This window comes from Aquila chrysaetos, chromosome 13 (genome assembly GCF_900496995.4).
Source record: "Aquila chrysaetos chrysaetos chromosome 13, bAquChr1.4, whole genome shotgun sequence".
Classification (NCBI taxonomy): Eukaryota; Metazoa; Chordata; class Aves; order Accipitriformes; family Accipitridae; genus Aquila; species Aquila chrysaetos.
In genome coordinates this window covers 5,118,003-5,141,181 of record NC_044016.1, presented here as the reverse complement: position 1 = coordinate 5,141,181, position 23,179 = coordinate 5,118,003, and the positions used below count along the sequence as shown (strand labels likewise).

Genomic DNA, 23,179 nt, shown 5'->3' with positions numbered 1-23,179 from the left:
AAATATCTACCCAGGAAAAGACAATTTAAGAAGAAAGGCTCTATTTCAAGTGTGAATTTGCTGCTTTGTTCTATTCAAATGCAAAACACTGTTGTTGCTTATTATATTGCCACTTTCAATGTTGCTTAATTTACATAAAAATTAACTAGACTCTTCTTTTGCATGCATCAAGTATTCATGGTTAGCTATCTATGTATATTTAATATATTTCCATGTCATCATCCATTGCTAGATAATTAGTTCCCGGAACTCTTACTGTGTTTCAAACAGTGAAACATAAGAAGATCTTATTTAACATCAAGTTTCCATTCAACAGACGAGCAGCAATTTCCCACTCATCTTCACCTCTTCTGTGTTTTGATACTTTTTTTCTGATGTTTTACACTTAAAGGGGATGAACATTTCAGTTATTGAAGAGGCACCTCATAGGCATCCAATCTAACCAAGTTAAATGAGCATTCAAACACAGAGAGACTTTCTCTCACCTCCTTTATATTACCTTTCCTTAAAGTTATACTACCTATCCCAACATACTGACACATAAGACAGTTAGGCCGAGAAAGCCTCACTGAGATTTAGAATAAACACATCAATATCTATTTGAAACACTGGGATTTAAACATTCTTGTATGTAAACATTATACAATTTTTTGTCTTGTGCAACAACGCATCCAACCACCTTTCCAGTACAGTCAGTATGAAATTTTCTACCAACTTCAAGAAGTGAGGGATTCTGCCAGAGATCTGAAGGCCGAAACAGACACTTAAAGTTATCTTAACCTAACCTTGCACTAATGGCCACTGAAATTCCTGCAAAGAAACTTCTACCTTGTGATGAAATAAGACAGAATCATTATATTTAAAAAAAAACCCTGTAAGATGTTTCTATTCTCACAGTACACTAAGACTGAGCAATACTGAGGTATTGCAATAGCTGGGGCACAGGTTTGATAAAAACAACTTTGCCATTTCCCTCCTGTTAAGATACTTAAAGCAGTTTGCAGTTGTGGGATTAAGTTTCACTCACATCTACTACTCTTGGGCTAGACACTTTGGATCAAATTTCATCTTTGTTTAACCAGATGACTACCTTGTTTGTTTGCTAGTGGAGGCTTAATTGGTCTTCCTTTCCAGACTCAGTGTTACAGTCATTTCAAGTTATTTTCAAGCCCAGACAAAAATTCATGGAAAAGCTACAGCTGGACATGTCACTCCAGGTCTCTGCGCTCTGCCCAGCACACCATTTGAGGCTCTGGTACGGACCTTCCTGTCCCTCACTGAGTGGTACCCACACATCCTCTGGGAGCTTTACTCAACGTGGATCTGCCTTCAAATCTGATGGATATGATCATTCAAGCACATAACCCACTCGAAGCAAATTCCTCTGAGAGCAACCAGCTGGCCGGCTGTCAACCAGAATGCAAGTTTGGCAGGGGGGACCTTATTATTCATGACTGTTTATAAAACAGAGAGCAGCAACCCAAAGCTGCCTCTACTGTGTAACCTCCACCAGTCTCTGTTGGTAAACAAAGGGAAACTACTAAACTCAACCAACCTTACTCATGTTCCTGCTAATTGAATTTCACTCAAAATGTCATATATGGGGTGCCTTATTTATACTGAACAAAAAAAGGAACCAAATATATCTCAGTAATGTTAAGTTGGAAATGTTTACCATCACAAGTGTCTGCCATGTAGCAAGAAACCCAACCCATAGCACACTGGATTCAAATATTGCTATACTGGGCAACTGCCAGGCACCAGCACAACTAGATCTGCCTTGGGTGGAGGTAGACAGAGCAGAAGTCTCACGGAGGCTGCAGAACTGTCCTTCTGACAAGTACCTGATGTGGAGTGACTTTGTTGAGGGGAAATTAGCAAAGCATCATGTTTTTCATGCCTGAGAGAGGGACCTATCCAAATTATGGCTTTTTTCAAGCAGAGAACAAGCTGAGCATAGTACACAGAAATTACTAGTAATTAATTGCACCATAGTCAGTGCTGGAGCAAGAATGTGGTGGTGAGTGCACAGAGAGTAGAAAGAAGAAGTGTCCGAAAGACAAAATCAGGAAGGCTTGAGTTTTCTTAATTCTCTTGAACTTCAGAGTTGACAGTTTCCTCCCTCTGCTCTCAGATGAAGACAGAAACAAGGACGTAGTGGCATAAGAGAGAAGGAACACTAAAGAATTAACTGTCTTCTGCAGAGCTGGTGAGGCCACTTACAATACTCTTTCAGGCCTATCTGAGGCATCAGGACATGCTGAGGACAGAACCGCAATAATTTAGTGAAGAAGAATTACACGAAAGTGTTTTTGGAGTGTTTACTGCAGGGAGGTGTAGGAAGAGATCCTTCAAAAAAATCCTGATACTGTTCTAACCAAGTATCTGGAAAAGACTAGGAATTTGGATGATCTTGAGCTACTGTATAATAGTATACACAGTAATTCACCTAAAAGATAATACTGGCTGATAAAGATGTAACTGGGCATCAGGCTAAAATCTAAGCACATAATTCAGGATGGGGCACACTGGCAAAGGCAGAAGATTCCAAAGTTGCTGTAGGCTGCCAGATGGTCATCTCCATTTTAGCAGAATTGCATACTCTGTTTTGAAGGCTGGACTAATTTGACCGTTCGGACAAACACAAGTGCCCTGTGGTCTGTGGTGACAACAATTATAAAAAGGCATACTGCTTCCTCGTCTATGCATTCGTCGTCATCAACTTGCATCTGATGGCTTCCAATTAATCTCTCTCAGCTCCAAGGTTCTGCTGATAAGCATCAGCTCCTCCAGACTGGATTACTTCAATCTCATTTTACCTTGGTTGATAAATCAGAACATTTATGATCTTCATCTAAATTTGCCCACAAATATGCAAACATATTAGTTACTGCTCTTTGGTTTTGACTGAATAGACTATTATGGAAAAACAACAGAAAGAATAATTTATCTCATCTATGTCAGCATTTTGTTTCTCTTGTAATTTTAAGTAACTCCTTTGGTTTATTCCTATTTAACCAGGCTCCCTAGTGTATTTATCTGGTTCTGAACATTCTTTTGTATAATAAACACTGCTGAAAATAACATCTTATGAATTACAATAACAGCCTGAGAAAGATACTTTATCCCTACACTATACTAAAACCAGTTTCTGATAACAGTCATATTTAGATGCTCTCCAAAATTCCCCAAACATTTTCAAACACGAAATTTGCTTCCCTAAATCTTTTTTCCAATGAGTAAGAATACCTAGTTCTCAGAGTTCATTGTAATGCTAATGAAAACCTTTTTTCATACTGACTTAGTTGAAGGATATCCTGTCCTTCTGCTGCATTATTAATACTGCCAAACCACTGGAAAACTAATTGCAAATGCCAATTCACTTAGTGCTATCATTCGGCTCTACAGAATTTTCCATTTTAGCTACAGCGTGTGCTAAGTAGCAGACAAAATATATTTTACATGCAGTTCTCAATAGTCTTTGTTTATTTTGTGACAAAAGTCTGACCAGCATATTGCTCATGTTCTTAATTGTTTATAATTGGTTTCTTAGTGTGTTTGGTTTTTTTTTTCAGAGAAAAATTTTTGTGAAGTATCATACTTCTAGCATTAAAACTATGCTGGTGCTCCTTTTCAAGATAACTCTTGACTTTTGTCCATACCAGATATACATAGCAAATTCCAGGAAGGAAAAAGCAACATGACATTTCTGCTCCATAAAGTAGAAGCACAATTTAGTAATAAAAGTCAGCAAAGAAGCATATCACTTCACAATTAGAAAAACTTTGTTGTTGGTTTTGTCTTTTTTTTTTTTTCTTTTTAAGAGAACAAAATCTGAGAGCTAGGAAATGCTTATTATGTAAGCATGTTCAAATATCCCATTTGATATACCACCGTTTCCTAAAGTGGACTCTGCATTACTCATAGACATAAAACACATTATTGTATTTATACGATTTGGATTTGAGAATCTGCTGTCAGAGTATACATCTTCAAGCCTCTCATTTCTTTCAGCTACCTCCACTACTTCCATCCTTTCATATTTGCCAGCCACAACTCTTCTACTAAAATAATGAATATATTATAGGAATGTGTTTCTGGATAGCAAAATGTTTTGAGAAAACCATGTTGAGATAACAGCTGTAAAAGAGTTGCTATAGAATTTTTGAAAATGAGGGCAACATTTTTGGAGTTATAACCATATACTCCCAAATTCCACCTTTCTCCTAGGAAGAAACTCAGTTCATTTCCTCAGGTTCACCCCTCTCAGGCTCTTTCAGAGAACACCGCAGATTATGGAACTTTATTCCTTCATAGCTTCTTGCATAGCAGATCAGCCTCAAAGCCCTGCCAGTAAAAGCTCTCCATTCTGACATTTTTTTTCCTTTCTTTCATTTGAAATGAAAAAGCATGAAATACATTGTTAAAAGTTTGTCTTTCTAAGCAAAGGAAATACCAGACTGGCAAAACACAGCATTTGTTCTCTCACTCAAAAGCATATACCACAAGAGGGCTGCATTCAATCTCACTTTTGGAAATTCCTATTTCTCAGCACTTAGTTATGCAATCTGAATGTTCAACACTTTTCTCCTGTTTTACTTTGAAAAGATGCAGCGCCTTATGAGGCCATCTGACTTGTAGATCAAGACAGAGCATCCTGATAGTGAATCCTGGAATGTTTTTAAAGGGACATGTAGCTATTCAATTGAATTCCTCCTCTCGACCAGCTAAGAGGCGGCAATGAACCTCTAGCAAGAAGCCAGTGAAACTCATTCTGCACAACACTGCTACACTGGCTGGAGGATGCCCCAGAACATTTTGCAGACTGAGTGAGCTCACTTTGCTCATAGTCTTTGACTAGTTGAAACCCATGTTGGGTTCGTTACCACAATGTCTTCAGTCTGGGTGTAAAGCAGCCCTTGTCTGGCCACAGTGCTTTCAGCCAGCTTAGAGGGAGTGGCAGAGTAAAACCATTTTGCTTGTAAAAAATCATGGGAGTATATATCCTTACTGCATAAATTCACAAAGGCTAAGTAAGATTTGTTTTCTCTAACTGTATTAATGAGGTTTTAGAATACAATCCTCACCCTAGACAGTTTGCCAAGAAAGACAGAAATCAACCCCCCAAACTCCTCTACAAATACACAGCTCTGTATGTACACAATATACCATACCTTACACGAAAAAAACCCACCATTTGAGTCATAGGCTCATTATATTCTATCAGCATTTGGCTCTTCAGTTTTAATGAATTCTGTGCTGTCCACTGCTATCCAAACAAGTAGACATGAAAAAGAATATGCTGCTAGCAGATTACAACATGTGCCAGAATACAGAAAGGCACAAGACTGAAAGTCAAGAGAATTTATCCCTTCAAGGAGGAGAATAATCCTTTGAAAATGTTCTCTCCTAACATACAACACTGCTATTATAAATCAGAAATTATGTATATGTTTTAACATTGAGTGCATGCTTACGTGCATGTCTCAGTGTGTAATGTCAACTGAATTTGTTAGCACCACAGGTAGCATAAATCCTGATGAATCTCCACAGCCTCTCAAGTATGGTCTGGAATGTATTATTAACAGGTTTATTAAATATTTGCAATGCTGTGGACACGCAGAGTGTGCTATTTGAGAGCGCTGCAGCTTAACTGCTACCTGCTGCAACAATGCTAATATACCAGTGAGATGGTTGTTTCAGACGCACAAAAACAAAACACCTACCTCAAAAAGACACAGTCCTAGCAGATAGTATGTGAAGAATGGGAAGGAAAGAAGGAGCCACATAGCTGCTGAGCATATGTTTCATTTAATTCTCTGCTGCATGCTACAAGAGCAGCAAAGCAAAAGGCTGATAGAGGAAGCCAGGGAGCTTTCAGGCCTTTGGAAGGAATGCTTTTTTCGAGAAACGAAGGCAGAAGTAGAACTGGTTAAATTACAGTGGTGCTGCCGACAGGATGAACCTAGAGAACACTTAGGCAAAGAATTCTTCTGAGGGATGATTTTTCAAAAGCATCCAAGCAGATTTAAAGAACTCTAATTCTTATAGGATTTTAAATGGGACTTATGTCCCTAAGGTCTGCCCTCTGTGTGTTTAGGTTTTCAACATCAGCACCCATAGCAACTTCCAGGCAACACAAACATGCCATTGCTCACAAATTCCAAAGTCTCTGAAACGTTTTTGAAAATGTCTCTCCTTTTTATTTATTGTGCACGTTATGCTTTTCTCCTAATAGATGTCCTTACTGTCTGTGCAATGCCAGAAACCAGCAGGACAGGCTCCCTCCTTTCAGAGCAGTGCAGTGAAAGACTGGTGGTCAGAACCAGCTAGCCAGAAGGTTGCTCAGGTCCCCACTTCTGGAACTGTTTTATAATCACCAAGAGCACTCACTTTTATCGTTATACTGCAAGGTCAACAATGACTACCAATGCAAACAAAATCACAGTTTTGCGTAAGTCTAAATATAGATGATAAGCATTTCAGATATGCTTATTTTAAGATATTAGCTTTTAACAGTATGAAATAGGATCAGGGAGAGACACTACCATATTGAATGTATAAAACCAGTTCTCCAATTCTTAACTGGTAGCCATTCCACAGAAAAATGAATTTATGGGAAAATATATTCAAACCTTATATCTGTAATATACTTCATTGTAACAGTTAATTCACATTGTACAGCACTTCAAATAACTGGCATGGCACATAGGCAGTAAAGGGAAACCCTTCCTATATCTACCAATGTTTAGTGAGAACATCGAGAGCCAAGACCTTACTTCCTGCCCTCCAGAATCCTGCAGTTCAGGAAAAGGTTGACAAAATAAGCCCCAAAGACAGCAATATTTCAGATTACATATAAGGTGATGAATGAGGTGAAGAGTTGAATTTATGCTGAAGTTTATGTTTTGATAAAAATCTATTTTAAAAACCATTTATACTCTACTACAATTTTTCCCAAGCTCCTCTGCCCTCTTATGTTTTTTCGTTTTTCAGTATCAGTACCATAGCAACATCCAGGACTCATGAATGTGGCACTGCTCTCAACATCTCTGGATCAGAGCCTTGCAAATGACTGCCAAACTCAGGGATCTGAGTCAGCTCAGAAAAGTATGATGCTGGACTAATTTTTGTCTACCCTGAAAATAGTGGCAGGGGATTGAGAGGAGGGCAAAGGGAAGATGAGCTGAAGTTGCAACAGCAGAAGGGAATGAAAGAAACAAACTGCTTAAGGTTTAATGATACATAAGCAGCAAATTTTGCAAGTAGAGGAGATTGGAAGTTTTATTACTATCTTACAGATTTGGGGGCTATATCTGAACAGCTTGAGGATTCCAACATTTCCAGTAACTGAAATGATACTCCACGGATGTTATCCCCTGCCAGCAATTACTCATTTAGAAAAGTGATATCAGGAATACACAAAATACATTTGCAGCAACTTTAATGCAGCTGGAAATGAAAACAGCTAGCATCTGCAAAAAGTGGAAGAGTGGGGAATCCATCAAACATGATTGAGAATCTCCTCTACAATGGGACTCTGATTTGGGATTAGTCTGTTCAGCCTGTAGATGCTGCTATTTTTCTGATAAAACACATCAGGAAACATCATCTCCTAACTGAAACTAAATCAGTATTTTGTCCTGGAAAAAGTATGTTTAGGCTCCTCTCTACTCAAGACTGCTTGAAGCAATTATCTGCCTTACTAATAAACAGAGCCAAGAAATGGGTATGCTGTGTAGAGCATCTGGTAATGCCATGTGAAATAAATAGATATCAGTACTATTCCTCTGTTTATAGGAATTAATTTCAGCTTCATCAATAATTAAATATGCTACCAATCCAACCAACATCACCTGCAAAATCATGGATCATTGGCTGACAAGAACGAGCAGTAATTAATAAACTTGAACTTTACCTGAGGCTCACCTATTGTCTGTTCTGCAGCTGTTAAGTCTTTAAAAACAACCACAAAGCTCAGTACTCTGACACAAAACCCCAAATCCCCTTGACAGTTCTTACAGTATTCAGTATACTTTATTAGTATCAAGCCCGTCACAAGGATGTAGTGAACAAGCCCACGAAATGGACTGTTTGGTATTTCGTGCAGGATTAGAGGAGCACCAAGAGTATTGCAAGACCCTGTGCTAAGCTTCCTGTGCTGCTGTGAGTGACACTATAGGAAAAAACGAACCAAATAAATATTCCAATCAGATGAATGACCTTTCAAAATGGACACCCAGAGAGATGCTGACCAAGTCTAGACCAGCAGATACACCTTGTTACACACACTTTTGGTCCACCGTCTAGTCAAAGCACATAAACAACCAGAAAAACCTTCTTTAAAAATATCTTGAAGAGGAGATAAACATTAGATTTAAAAAAAAAAAAAAAAAAAAAGCAGGAACATCTAGTTTTACTGAGCAATCACTTTTCCTGAAATCATCTTTGACCAAGCTTCATTTCTACCTATGCAATCTGATGAGCTAACATATCTTTCCAGGCCTCCAGTTGAAGCAATTAAAAAAGCCCACATTCGCCAAACATTACCACATCGTTACCACAGATACTGTGTATTCTGAGTTAAGGGAAAACAGTGGAAACATCTAATACCACTGTGGGGTAACTGCTGGCAAATAATAACTTTTTAATATGGTTACCACAGTGACTATTAATAACCTGCTAGGAGGTAAACGGAAAAATGATCTACCGCATGGTATATCTGCTTGTCACAAGCCATGACTCACACATAAGAGAGTGTAAGGAGATTATTTCAGTAGATGGATCTTGAGAGGCTCAAGAACGTAAAACCTGAAATATTTCTGATGAGCACCATAGATGTATGGGTGACAAACAACAACATGTCAACCTGCAAACACTACAGGTGGCAGCGATTCTCACGTGGATCCACCATAAAGCCCTCCAGTGAAAGGCTGTGCTTCCTTCTCAAAAGCAGTGGAGGTTGGAAAGAGGAAAGGATGGGGGCTGAGAGAAGAGTGGTTTGGAAAAACCAAATCCTTCCCAGGAGGACTGAAACGATGGACTGTTTGCCACAGAGGTGGGGCAAGTAGTGCAGCATACTGCTCCAGTAAGACACAAAGGAAGAGATAGGAACAGAAACTTCAACGTGTACCAAAGGCCAGAAAATATCTAACAGAAAGCTGGTGCTCATTCTGAGAAGTCAAAGACAACGCATGCAGATGTTTGCAAGATACAGTAATCATCAACGGTTAACATGTTTCTGGAAAAAGTCAAGCTGCCCTTTCCCATGTTCCAGATTACAGAGACAACTGTCAGTGTTCGCAATAAAGCACAACAGCCTGCACCCGATTTTCTGCATTGCTGAATTTCACAGACATGCCTAGCGATAAAAGTGTGTTTTTGAACACGGTCTTTGGTTTTTTTAAATTAACTAATTTGTTATGAATTTTCTACCAACACACAAAAGGCATAAAAGACATGCGGGCTTCAATTTACATACTGATATTTCTATATCAAAGGCTACGCTATTTGATGTGCAGGATCCAATTCTCATAAAAGCACAAGTTCAATTATAACGGCAACCAGTGAAGCTCTAATACTGCATTTTCAGCTAAAAAACTGCTCAAAGCTCTTTCACAATAGCTCTGTAATTTCTGAGTATCAGTCTACTTAGTAACACGACTCTGGGAGGCACACATGCACAGAGGGAAAAAAAAAAAAAAAAAGAAAAATCGGGAAGAAAGCATTTCCTTGCATTGAGGAACGATGGTTTAGAGGTTTAGAGTTGCTGCTTAATCTCTGCAAATCTGACAGACATATGGGTGAAATTAGTTGATTGAGGACCTAAAGTTAATGCTCATGTGGCCACTTATATTTTCCTATTTCCAAAACAGACTGGTTTTGGTTTACACATGCACTGAGCAACCAGCACAAACAGGCAAGAGCTGCTCTGAGAGATGGCAGTGCCGGTCAGTGTGCAAGCTCCGGCCTCGCCAAAACCCACAGAAATTTTGGCAGTGGCTCAGCATATCATGCTGGGAGTCAGAAATCTGTTCAGTCACAAAGAGGGAGGTTAGCTTTCGTTAAAAAAACAGATCTAACCCTCACTGTCATTTGACGTGGGGCGTTTCTACGTCCTGTACCTCTGTAACAGAAGACAAATTATGCACAAACCTGAAAACTGCTGAAGTCTTGCTTACGTGGTTCAGTTTGAATGCATAAAACTGCTGAAGGTAATTCAGCAGACACTTCTGTGATCAAGACCCCCACATCTCACCCAGTATTTATGTGAAGAGGTAAGAAACTTTGTGCATCGAAATAGAAAGCAGTATATTTAATACCTACGTCCATTCATTCATACAGCCTGCCCACCATAGCCTGAGCATTTCTGTCAATGAAAAGAGCTGTTAGACCTGAATTTTACACCTTCATCAATTTTCCCTTAATAAACCCCCCACATATAACACACTTAGAAATTGGTATTACTTTTGATTTACATTTGAAAGAATAAATGGCGTCTGTCTTGTAAGCTGCAGGTGCTTTGGACATAACTGTGCAGAGTAGAAGCGTCATCTACACCAGAATACAAGCCTCTGGCAGTTATCACGGTAGCATTCCTCAGAGACATTTCATCCACTCATAAAAGCAGCCTCCTGCCTCTCTGTCTTTCAAAGTCAGAGTAAGAAAAAAAGCTCTGGGAGCTAATATACTCTGGCTACTTCAAGTTGGAGGGTCTTGTTAATGAATTACTAAATTGAGAGCCTCAACTTTAAACACCATTTACACAAATACGTCAAATTTGAGCACCTTGCCTCATGTGACGACTACAGGGCTTAAGACAGAATCACCTCTGTCCATAACCTATTTAGGGCTTTATACGGGAGCTTACTGTATTCTCCATGCATAGTGAGGACATCCAGATGCCGCTTACAAGGACCTGCTGTGTAACTCTGGCTGCCTCACCCTCCAGTGAAGGTGAACCAAACTGTACGTGTCAGCTTTCAAGAACTGCTGATCATCATCTCCTATTAACCATCTTAGATATATATTAATCTGCAAATGGCAAACTGTCTCCCTATATTATTAGCTCAAAAGTGCCATATAAGCACATTGTACCATAACTCAAATAAATGGCATTAAGAGTTAAGTACATAAATACACATACATGGATACTATAGCTCCCAGAAAAGCCTACAGAATCCACATAATAGTCAGTAAGTGTCACAGGATTAAAATATTTACATAGATATATACAGATATCCTGAACTGAACACCTAAATACAATTTTCCTGCCCTAGCAATGAAACAAATTGGGATATTGCATGTAATTACTGAAATGCTGTACAGCTGTAAGACTCAGGTATGAACAGTTGAAGATATAGGCTGGTTTCTGATTGTGTGTATTACAAATATCTGCTCTGGGGCAAAACTATCAATTTTGAACCAATGTGGGAAACAGGATGAGAATCACAGTTTCCTTCCATCAGTAAGGATATGCAATGAAGGCAAGCATGTTAAATTTTATCTTTTTTTATTTTAGGATGCTGCAGTTGACAGCTGTTATCTGCAATATTTTTTTCAGTTGGGTAATTACAAACTAGAAATAAATTTGAAGCTGGAATACTGTAATAAGGCAAATAATTCTGACTCTTCATCATACTGTAAAAGCAGTAAAATATAAAACCCATAATAGTAACATTCAATCCAATGTATCCAGATATTAAAGACTGTTGATGGATATAGAGGAAGTGTCAAAAAGAGGTCAGTTAAAATTTAATGTTGGCAGAAATGATTGTCTGCGAAAGTATGAATAATCTTCTAATGATGCTCTAAAGCCTGAGCTCTGTCTTAACACTTACTGTTTATTTAGTCCTGAGAAAATACTTAAAAGCCATGAAGCAATTTTAAGAAAACATTCGTAAACAACTATTTTCTCTTGACAGACTATTTGGCTACAATTACAGATATTATGCCAAGATAATATATGTAATTCAATGAATCCAGACAATATTGAATCAAATCAACTAGTATTATTTTCCATCTCTTTGAAACTGAACATTCAAGCCATCTGAACTTTCAATGTCATTTGGCACTTCAGAAAAAACTTTATAAAATACAACCAGGCCTGAAAACCCATACTTAATTTCTGAGTAACCTCCTGACCTGTCATAGAAGGATCTCACAAACTAGATCTTCAAGAGCATTATTTAAACCATAAGTGTTTTTAATTAACATTGTTAAAGGCATGCTTATATAAAAGTCTTATTTAACTTCCTGCACATTTCTGTCATTTTCAAAGTCCGACATTTTGTAAAAGGAGATGATTTGCCTTAACCCAAGTTCTGCCAAAAGTGACTCCATATGTAACTTCTATTCAAAGTTTTGGGCTTTAAAAAAGGATTAAATATGACTTTAGGAGACAGTTAGAGAGAGGTATACGATGATGAGTTAAAACAAAAAAGTCATGACCAATCTTCATTTTGTCTAGAGTTCATTTTCTGTCACTCATTCACATGTTCTGGCTCTTTCAAAAAATGCTCACCTTTTCTCCCCAAAGAAATACAGCATAAAGCTCAAGTCATTTTGCACTAGGTGCTGACTGAAACCAGGATTCCTAGCAGCTGAGGTGAGACAAATAAAATAGTTGATCAAGTGAAGAGAATTAGAAAGCAGCAAATCAACTCTAATTTCTCTTTGCTTTCCATTGATAGCCAGCTAACCAGATGTGATAGTACTTGGGATTGCAGTGGTCACTTTGGTCAACAAAGGTTTGGTCTTCCACAGGGCAATTCCTCTGGCTGCCATGATAAGTGATTAAAGCAATCAAAAGTGCTTCAGCACTGAGAAAATGTATAATTAATTGAGCTCGTACACTTTAAATATTTTAATAGACTAAGGCCAAAGAGTTTGCAGATGCGAACTTTAAAGCATGCTAGGAAAAAAGGCTAGTGCTATTTTGAGTAACGTGCATCACTAAAGATTAATGAAGAATCTCACAAACCTGCTTTATCTGTTGCAATGACTGTCACAATTGACTAGAAATTCAATAATCGTTCCCAGGAAGGTTGATCTTCTTGTAGGGGTGAAAAATGCATAAATTTTGTTAACCTATATTTAGCCTAAGAATATTTAATACTTTTCCACCTTCATTAGTCCTTACTGAAATTTTTGTTCCTCTCTTACTCACTTCCACATCTTCAGGTAATGCTCTATACTGCATATCAGGTAGCAAGCTGACCTTATCCAGCTACCACGTGGTCTTTTCCTCTTTGTGTTCTCACGTCTATACTGTATTTTCTCTTACCGTGCACAAACAACGACATTATATTAAAATTATTATTGAGCCAGAGGAACACATTTTTCCAAAAATCAATGCTGAATCAAATTTATGTCTTTGTCTTGCTTAAAAAACAGCAACAACTGCAGTCCTTATTCTCCAGAGTATATTATTAATTATACATCTAAAGCATGTTCATAGTCTGTGTTTACTCTTGGGTGACTCTAAGGTTTATATGAATGAGAAAACAGTAATGTGATCACTTACAAGTAAAAGAATATTTTCACTGTCTTGGCACCTGAGCATAATGAAAAGAAAAACTAGTCAGCTTCTACCTGGGTTTCTGTTTAGAAGAGTCAGCTCAGGGGGTAAGAGCTATCACTCATGTAGAGCTAGAATGTGGGAAAAAAGGTAAGAGACTCAAAAGCCAAGGAGATGTATTGCCTAAACAATTTTTATTGATCTTTTGGTGGAGGTTATACAGATTTTTTTTTTTTTCCTTAGCTCCCATAATCTCAGCAATGACTTAGAAACCCACCATAGCAGCATCTACAGGCAAAAGAGATCAAATAGTTAGAAATAATGACCATATAAGAGCAAAAAGGCAGCCAGAGGAATTTGAGTGTTGGTCATCACTGGCAAAAATCCATTCACATGGTTCAGAAATTTTTGCCACCTATGGAAAGCAAAGGACTGACAACTGCTTGGATTATGCTGTCAGGGTCCAGATAGTGCTTCCTCTAGGAAGAAACTCTCCTGCAGAGATACAGGAAATATTTTACTGAAGGTTATTTTTTCCTGATTCTTCACTTCCTATTCAGAAGGGTGGCTAACAGTTATTTTTATGTAATAACAGGTAATTCTTTCATGCTACAGATTGTGATGCATATTAATCAGGGTTCTTGCCAAATTAAATTAGCTTTTTCAACATTTGAAAAGCAGTTAAACTTCTAATGACATTTTCCCTCTCTCTTCATCAGCCTATTTTTGGAGCAAAATAATGTACTCAGGCCTGAAGTAAAGACACTTGAGCCTCAGGAATGGAAAACAGCCACGAGCCAAAATGTATTCACAGGAGAGCTATAGGGCAATAAGGTTGTCATCTATGAACAAAAATACTTTCAAAGACGTAAACATGATGTTAAAATCTCCACCACTCCCTCCTGCATGTTAAAGTCACACACACTGCTTTGTGCTTGCAGTTATGAGCAGGAAAAAAGGAAACAAGTGTATTTTTATGATTATTGCTACTACCGTAGCATTAGGACAGTCCAGAAACAGGGACTCATGTTAACACCATATCCTTAACAATCCTGGTTTTCTTTATTACTGCTAGTATCAGAAACTAGAATTGTGAAGAAGGCATTCTAATAGTATAAGTAATAAGTCAAACCAGAGCTGCACAATAACGGTAGGTACCAACTGTGCGATCTGTATCTGAAAATCTACCTGGACATCTATATTATCCAGATGAAAAAATATATATGCAGGTATATAATATACTGAAGTGTTTTAAAGTCAAGCAACTACAGTTAGGTTGTCCACAAAAATAAAATATTTCAACACAAATGGTCCGTATGTGGCACACCTGCAAACAATAGAAAACCAATTCTGAAATTAGTAAGTAATAACTAAGTATTTTAAAATGTTACTTGAACTACCTTCTCACACATAATTTACTACATAATAGCACACAGTCGTAATATGTATACCTCAATGCCTATCAAGGTACACAATACCTAGTAAATTCAATGCTAAAGGGACATTAACATTTCACTCAATATTTGCCTGCCTTAAATAAAAGTAGGACTTAAAAGCATTTAAAAGACTGGACAAAAAAAAAAAATCACCTAGGAATGTTTTTGGTTTTTTCCCCAGCTTTGTACTGCATAAAATCAGTTAATCATCCTGAAATATTTTCCTTTTTATAACCCAATAGCCTAATTTGCATAGATCTCTCATACAGCAACAGAAGAGAAAAGCATTTTTACAAAATTAGAAAATGACTGTATAACCACAATGCTCATTTCTGCAGCAAATACAGAACCTTTTTTTTTTTTTAACTTGATAATATTTCAAGTGGAAAACATTCCCTTAACTGAAAATTTATTCCAGGCTAGAAATATTGTTATGCACTAGGTTAACCTAGTGCTGAAAAGTTTTAAGTAAAACAAGCTTTTGAAATTGCATATGTGGCAATTTTTTTTCACCACAGCAAATTGAGTAATAAACATTCAAGATCGATGAAAATCTAAGATGTCCACCACTGAATGTCCAATAAAAGTAGGGTCAAATAGATATATGGTCCAGCTAGGATTGTCCAGCTGGACAAAATATCAAAGCATTTACGGTGATCTCAGGATATCTGCTTAGTATGAATCAGGCAATATGCAAGGCAGCTCTGCTCCTAAAATCCAAGCAAGGATTCCAGCAAGGGAAAAAACCTACCAGCAGGCCCTTATTCTTTTTAATAATCTCAAACTTCTTCCTTTGGCAGTCAGAATAACCAGCATGTGTTAAAGATCTAGAATTGCTTTTCCCTGAAGAACTAGCCTATAAATAAGTCACTTCATATCTACTGTACATGTTTATTTTCTTCAACCATACATTCATATATCCTCAAACATTCACTCATCTGTATTTTAATCACTGCCACATCAGTATCATTTAATGGTTACACCGTTACGGCCTCAAATCTCATTGAAATGCCCACTCCCAAAACAACCCACAGACATCTCGATCTAACAAGCAATCACATCTTTATACTCTGTTCCCCTGATAATAGGGACTCTATCTCTACCCCCAGATTAATAAAGGGACGGAAGACCATTTCTAGGTAAAAAGCAAGTATCATGCATTCTCTTACCCACTACTCAGCCAAGCAGCACAACTCCGATTTTAGGCAGCTTCTCCAAGTCACCATCACCTGAAAAAGCTGGCAGCACTGGGCAGCCGACTTGCTGCATCTACATGCAACTGTGCATTCCCCTTGCCCATTTAACAGAGCAACTTGTTGTCTCAGCTCTCAGAGTTAAAACCAGAAGCTTTTCAGAGAGGGCAGCATTATACATGTCTGTGTGTTCAGTGTCAACCACCCAGTTCGGGTTAAGGACTGGTACAGACAATAAGGATGAACTTCCTTGGGATCTTTTCCACTATTTTTCTGAGATAGACTGCTAAACAAGCTACAATATTAAAAAAAAAAAAAAAAAAGCAAAAATGTTGTTTTCATCCACTGCATATCTCCTGATGATATTAGTAACTGTTACCAACTCTCTCAAATCTCTCCATGTTACAATCATTTTAAGCAGGGTTGCAAACAAGGGCTTTTTTTGTGATCAGGATACATGAAGTTTTTCTGAAATTACTTCAAGCAGTTTTGTGAACATCAGCTTCTACAGCTTGGGTGAGATTCATTATCTTAAAGGAAAAAAAAGAACATATAAATACAGAGCAGAATTACCTTCCCTTAGACGCTCAACCACAAAAGTGAAGCCAGTAGTTCGCGGATGTAAGACGTACTCGTATTTTTGAAGTCCGTTCTTTTCAGCGAATTCATTACTGCGGGCTTTGGTATTGGCTGAAGGAGAGAATAAAAAGCACCACTTTCTATTACTGTGCACGTAGACCAAGAATTAAATATAATTATTATACAACAGGCACGGTACAACAGCAGTTCACACAGTACAAATGTGCAACAGCTTTTCGGGTGAAGGCAGACTGCAAGTGTGCTTTCAGTTGGCTATAATATGGTATAAGGAAGACCAATGTGGATTGCAAGGAAAGCCTTTTTACCCTCTCATTTCATTTCAGAAAATAATCAGCAAATCTTGCATGTTTATCAAATGCAATCTGAAATCTATTAATTAAAGTCTGTTAATATTTCTGTGTACACTTCAATACCCATTTTACAGTAAAATGTGTTAATTGGCTCAATTTTTTTTTTTTTTTAACTCAAAAGGCACAATGTTTATTAATGTAGGTTTGATATTACGTACAGGAATACCTTGAGGTCAATGTTTAACCACATTGAACGTATTTTGGAAAGAAAACATTAAATGGAGGAAACCAGTTAATCTAACACATTAAAATGGTATTTTACATCTTCATTCTGAACTTGACACCTTTTATTCATCAACCTATGCTGCACATACGTACCCTGTTTTAATTTTTTTGACCAACTGCCTTAGTGTTACAACACATGCTTGCTACTGTACACACAAGGCATCTGGAAAGCCGCGTGGCTAAACCCCGTGACAAATATGTTTTGAACCTCTGGCAAAAAGAAGTCTCTCATGAGAAAACGGAACAAAGGCTTTTTCAGAGCCAGTTGCTAACAGAACCCACTAAGTGAGGAAGACGCGGACACTAAAGTGAAAACTTCTGAAGACAGGCAGAGAGGAAGCAACTTGTTGTTCAGTGAGGTGCAGGGGGCTTTTCCAAGCAGCCTCAGTTAGCAGCCAAACAGACTTTGCTGGCTACACTTACTCCTTCACTGTGGCTACTGCTGTGCCTCCTCTGTGGCCAAAAGGCAATGGACACATGCAATGTTCCCTTGAGCAACATGAAAAAAAAAAAAAAAATCAATTTGATCAACTAACTTATTTAATAACTCATACTGATATAGTCTTACAGGTGTTTTAAAAGACAAAATCATTTCCTAAGAAATATATCATCTTTATCAAGCAGAAACGGCTCTTTTTTTAAGTGTCCACAGTTAACCTTAACAGAGATGGGAGATAAAGTAATAAAAAACATATTGCTGCTTAATAATTTAATTGATACTTATAGGTAAGTTCTTTCCCTTACAATCATCATAATTTTTCCTGTAAAGGAACAGTAGCACAAGTGGACAAATCAAAAGTAGTGTGAGATGTCCTTTTTGCAGTAATGCAACTTTCCTGCATCTTTCTTTTTTTTCCCTACATTACATGAGCTCTTTCTTTATCAAAAAATGTGGGTGTTCCTCCTAAAGGACTATCTACCTATTAATAAATGCTATAGCATATCAGTATACTGAGCATCTTTTCCCTGTGAACTACTGTTTCCATGCATAAGAGTATTGCTTTTAATACATACAACCCTTAAGGCTTAGTGCACAGATTTCCTGACCGTGTGATTTGGAGGAAAGGACAACTGTTGCACAGTAGCCAAGCAAGTGATTCAGCAAAGAGAATCCAAAGATTTAATTCTTGCCAAGTTGCCAAAACATACAAATACTTGAAAATATTACATCTTCAAAAAGTGTTGCTAAAATTACAGAATGTGTGAAATACTAAAATTACACTTGGCTATGTAACTTAAATTTATCTTTCCTTGGACATATGCATTATGTCTTTAAGCACATGATCAGAGTATCTATTTTTGTCTGCTCGACTACTACCCCATTCAATGTTGAAAACGGAGTATTCTGAATTAGAGGAGGGAACTTGCCTTTAGGACTCCTACCTCTGCGATGACAAAATTCGCAAAGTGAGTCACGAGCAAGACTTGGAATGGCAGAAGAGGCAAGACTAATCTGGTAATTATTAAATGCTCCTCTGAAAAGCCAGATTCTACCTCTTGGACATAATTGTATTGCACTACTAGCTCAACAACTTAAACTCTCTATTTTCTAAGAAAGGACATTGACCACCAAGAGCACTCCTATAAAAACTATACAACTCAAGATTTCTTTTCCAGATTCTGTGGTGATTCAAGTAAAATGTTTTAAATTAATTTATCGCAATATTTTTAAGCTAAGGTATTGTTTCTTCCAAAGGACAGAAGAAGTATCTTTTTTGTTTTCTACATACCCAAGTTTGGGTTTCACTGTGGAACATCTGCATTCTGCAAATCAAGTCAATCAAAGCTTTGAGACACAAGTGCCATATAAGTCTACATAAAGTTAAGCAGTCTAAAAAAAAATAAATCTAAGTCTTAAGCATCTCAAACTGCACACAGTTAATGAGCACTCAGAAAAACCCTCTCTGTATGTCTGCTCGCTAGCACTCTGTTTCAGAGGGCCCATAAAAACAAATCCCTTGGTGTTTCCAAAACACTCCTACTTGCACTGCAGGAAAACCAAAGAGTAAACGGGCAGTTTTGTTTTCTGAGCAAGACCTAACTGATGCTGCAAAAAAGGTTTGGGACCTCCACTGCCCATTGCTTTGAAGTAATCATCTTCAAACCTCCTCTTAGTGCACATCCCTGCACTTGGAAAGAACTCACTGTAAACATCTGCAAAACATCTTCCTAGTTTCCTTTTACTACAATGCCTTCCTAAAAAATGTGAACAGCTGGACATTGGCACACCGGCCAACACGATTCAGCTATTTCCTGATATTTGTATCTCTGTCTTGCCTCTGGATTTTAAGTTTTATGTAACAGAGATTGTTACCTACCCCTTTTGCATGACCCTAGTGTAATGGGATTTTAGAACTAGAATAACGCTTCCAGCTGATACAATGATCGTTGTCATCTGGAAAAATCATCTCCCTCTTCCTGTCCTAACAACTACCAAGGCACAGGTCTTTGTGCATTAAAAAACATATATTACAGCAAGTCAGGAAGGCCAAAGGGTTTTGATGCTATCCTGAAAGCAAGGGTAGGATATGCCTTCACTCTACTAAAGTGTAAGAATAATGCCCTTGTCCCCCTCCTGCTACTCTCAGCATTTGAAGAAAACAGTTTCTTACTCTGCTATTACTTATTAACAAATGCACTGACTGCCACCCTATCCGATGTAAGCACCTTGGTGGCTACTGCTGTTTGGGATCCCTGTGCGAGACACCTGTGCCTAAACCTTCTGGGGGAAATAGAGAGCAGTTCTCCTGCTCAGAACTGGATTCAACAAAAAGCAGAAAATGGGATGTTCCCCATTATATAAAACCTAGAGATTAGAAAACTGATCCAGGAAATTTGAAACCCGTTTTTATATCCTCTCCAACCTGAGGGAATTCATGCAACAAACACCTTTTAAAAATCCCTTAATCAATAGAACAGGCTATACTGTCAGCACTGCAAAACTTATGCAGATGCCTCATCATTCTGCAGTCCAGATTATAACATTCTTAGGTGAAAGAATAAAAAAAGTGAAAGATGCCTTTGTAAGCCTGATAGTGAAAACACTTCCTTAAAAAGAGGGAACATATGTTCTCTTCTTTGCTTCCAACCAACACAAATTGCATAAAGCAGCTCTTGAAGGAGGGACTGGAAATGAACTCAGTTTGGGTCTCCTCAGTCCCAAAACGTCGCTTACACCATTTGGCTAAGGGTAATGCCCCCTCTTGCTTACTCTCTCTGAAAACTGTCAGTAAGCATTGCTTTCTAGAAACAAGTATTTTCTTTCTTACATTGTAAGCCAAAGTAAATCTACTCCCAGAGTTTTTTTCTCAGCATTCCTATTAGGTGTATTTTGCATTTTAACTCCTTGGCTCTATTTGCTCCTATGATACAAAAGAATAAGTAGAATAATCTATTTTTATGGAAAGCAGCTAGTTTATTAATAGAGGGTGATATGGGACCCTTCCAGAACTGCTTCATGCTGCGTCTCCTCTGGTCTCACAGTGACTTGCCTCTCCTCCCCTGTCTCCTTCAGCTAACACATGCTGCCTCTCAGAGGGTATGTTCTTTGGGGTGGTGACAAGTACAAGAACTCCAATTTATCTGAGTCTTTAGACAGTACTCTAGACCTGTTGTCAAACTACACAGAAGAACAAGAATTTAAGAGTTCTGGCCATAACCTCTTACTTTTTTTTTTTTTTTTCTCCTGTGATGCCTTTGGTACATAATTTGATTACATTTTTTCCCATTTAGCTCAAAATTATGTGGGCAAATCCCATTTATCACATTTTTAAATTACTGGAAAAGCTCAGAAAGTCAGCACCTTCTAGAAGCACCACACTTCAAAATTTCATTTAAAGTAACTGGAAGAAGAAATTATGCTAACGCATTTTCTTGATTTCTGAGTTACAGATTTTTAAGAAGTTAAATTGCTTTTGCTTCTGAAAACCAGAGGATAAAGTGAACAAATTCAATTTTTTTTAAAAGTCAAATTATATTTTTAATTGTGAGCTAGTTTTGAATTAAAAAAAATCTCTAGAATTTTACTTTGATGAAAGCCATAATGCAGTAAGACGTTGCATTCGTGTGAGTCTGAAGAGTATTTGGAACTAAAACTCCAAAACCTGTACCCAACGAAAAGCTAAGTCTGTGCTCCCCATGAAATATGTATGCAGTATTGGCTCCTCTCAAACAAGCTCACATGCTTTTACAGATTCAACGTTGTCCAGGTTGATGTGTTTTGCTGGATGTCACCCGAAAGAATTTTGACTTCCCTCATCATCCTACTGGAAAGCTGATTCTGACAACTTTAATACAACAATTTCTGATCAACTCTCAGCTACTTTTTTTTTTTTTTTTTTGCTAGTACTAGTGCACTGAAAATTGAATATTAAGCACTACCTTTTCCTTTAATCTGACTTGTGATAAAAGCATGCACTTCTATGCCTTCAAGTACTCTCAAACAATATTGGTACCAGACAGCGAAAGAATACATAAGTACTCCAAAAGTTGCTCTTAAAAAAAAAAAAAATTAAAAAAAATCCTCATTTATCTATTAGAGGTTTGCATAGAAAGCATAAAAGCTATATTTGCTCACAGGTAATATTTTAAGAAAAAGTTAAGCAATTGTTCTTATTTGTGCTATTTTCAGACTATTACATGTTAAATCAACCTCTACCAGTGCTTTTGAACAATATTTTCTTGCATTACCAGACTATATCACATTTACTAGGAAAGTGAAAAATCAAACTGCAGTTCATTGTTACCTTCTAGATGGAATATTGTATGTGATCCACACCACAACATTCCTGCCAAAATCTGGGCTCTAGCAAGCTTTCCTACTTGTTTTTTTAGCTGTTCCTCAAGGAAAAAAGGTCTGTGCAATCACACTCTGTCCACCTGTTCCCCTTAACTTTTGAAGCTATTGCCACCTGCAAACAAAGTTTGACAGAGACAAGAGATTCAAAGATAATTAAGCCCCACAGGAGTTTTAGAAAAACCAATGGCTGAGTAAAGGGAAGCCTCCAGCAGTAGAGATCTTAATAACAGGAAAAGCCAGGGCAGGCTCCATGGGTCTTTAGTCTGTCAAGGCTTTCAGCACAGCATGCAGCGGTCCGTCGGTTAACGCAGGTATCGGTGAGGATGAGCCACAGCACACGATGCCTCTTGCCAAGACAGCAGCAAGAGATTTGTGGAGGAAATGTCACACGGAAGAAAACACAAGGAAAAAGGAGAAGTTGGAGTGAAGAGACCATGTATAGGGATGCAGACACAAATCCATAGGAAATGAGGCTTTAACAGGCGCAGAGCAATACAGCAACTTTTTTTTTTGTTATTGCTTTCTGAAGAATCACTACAAAGAATCTCATAAGGAACACCAAGGAAAACAAAAGAACAAGCAAAATGTGGGCTGTATTCCAGCTTTCCAGAAGCACTAGACTTATAGTTGCTTTGTTTTCTTCAGGGCTTCAGAAAGTCTGGCTATATGTTTATCTGCTGAGGGCTTCTTTTTAAGCAATTACAATAAAATACCTTTGATGCACTTAGCTTTAACCTTGAAGTACTCCAGAGTGAAAAGATGACCAACCTATCAGAAATAAGTATATAATTATTACCTCAGACCCTATACATCCAGTCTGCAAATACATTGTTCAGGGTTCATGACGTTACTATTTCTAACATTTATTTACGTAGCATCTTCCACCGCAAAGTACTTCCCCAACTTGAAGTCAGGCAGTGGCCCATGTATAAATACAGTCATACTTTAAATTTCTTCGAAATCTTTAATTCTCAAATACCTGAAAAAATGATACAATTTCTTATAAAGAGGAGTACATCTACCATTGTCATGCAGCCACTGAGAGCATAAAAAAATGA

General features: G+C 37.7%; 1 protein-coding gene across 13 annotated transcripts in view; it reads right to left on the bottom strand.

Annotated features, from left to right (window-relative positions):
* Positions 1 to 23,179, bottom strand: part of LCLAT1 (lysocardiolipin acyltransferase 1) — a 121,196-nt gene that overhangs the window by 37,466 nt on the left and 60,551 nt on the right. For 12 of the 13 annotated variants that reach the window (XM_030035390.1, XM_030035392.1, XM_030035400.1 and 9 more), the window contains one exon: positions 16,722 to 16,838. In XM_030035390.1, the coding sequence (XP_029891250.1) occupies positions 16,722 to 16,838 (117 nt within the window). Of the gene's footprint in view, positions 1 to 16,721; positions 16,839 to 22,834; positions 22,890 to 23,179 lie in introns of all 13 variants that reach the window. The other variant, XM_030035396.1, reaches the window with a different exon arrangement.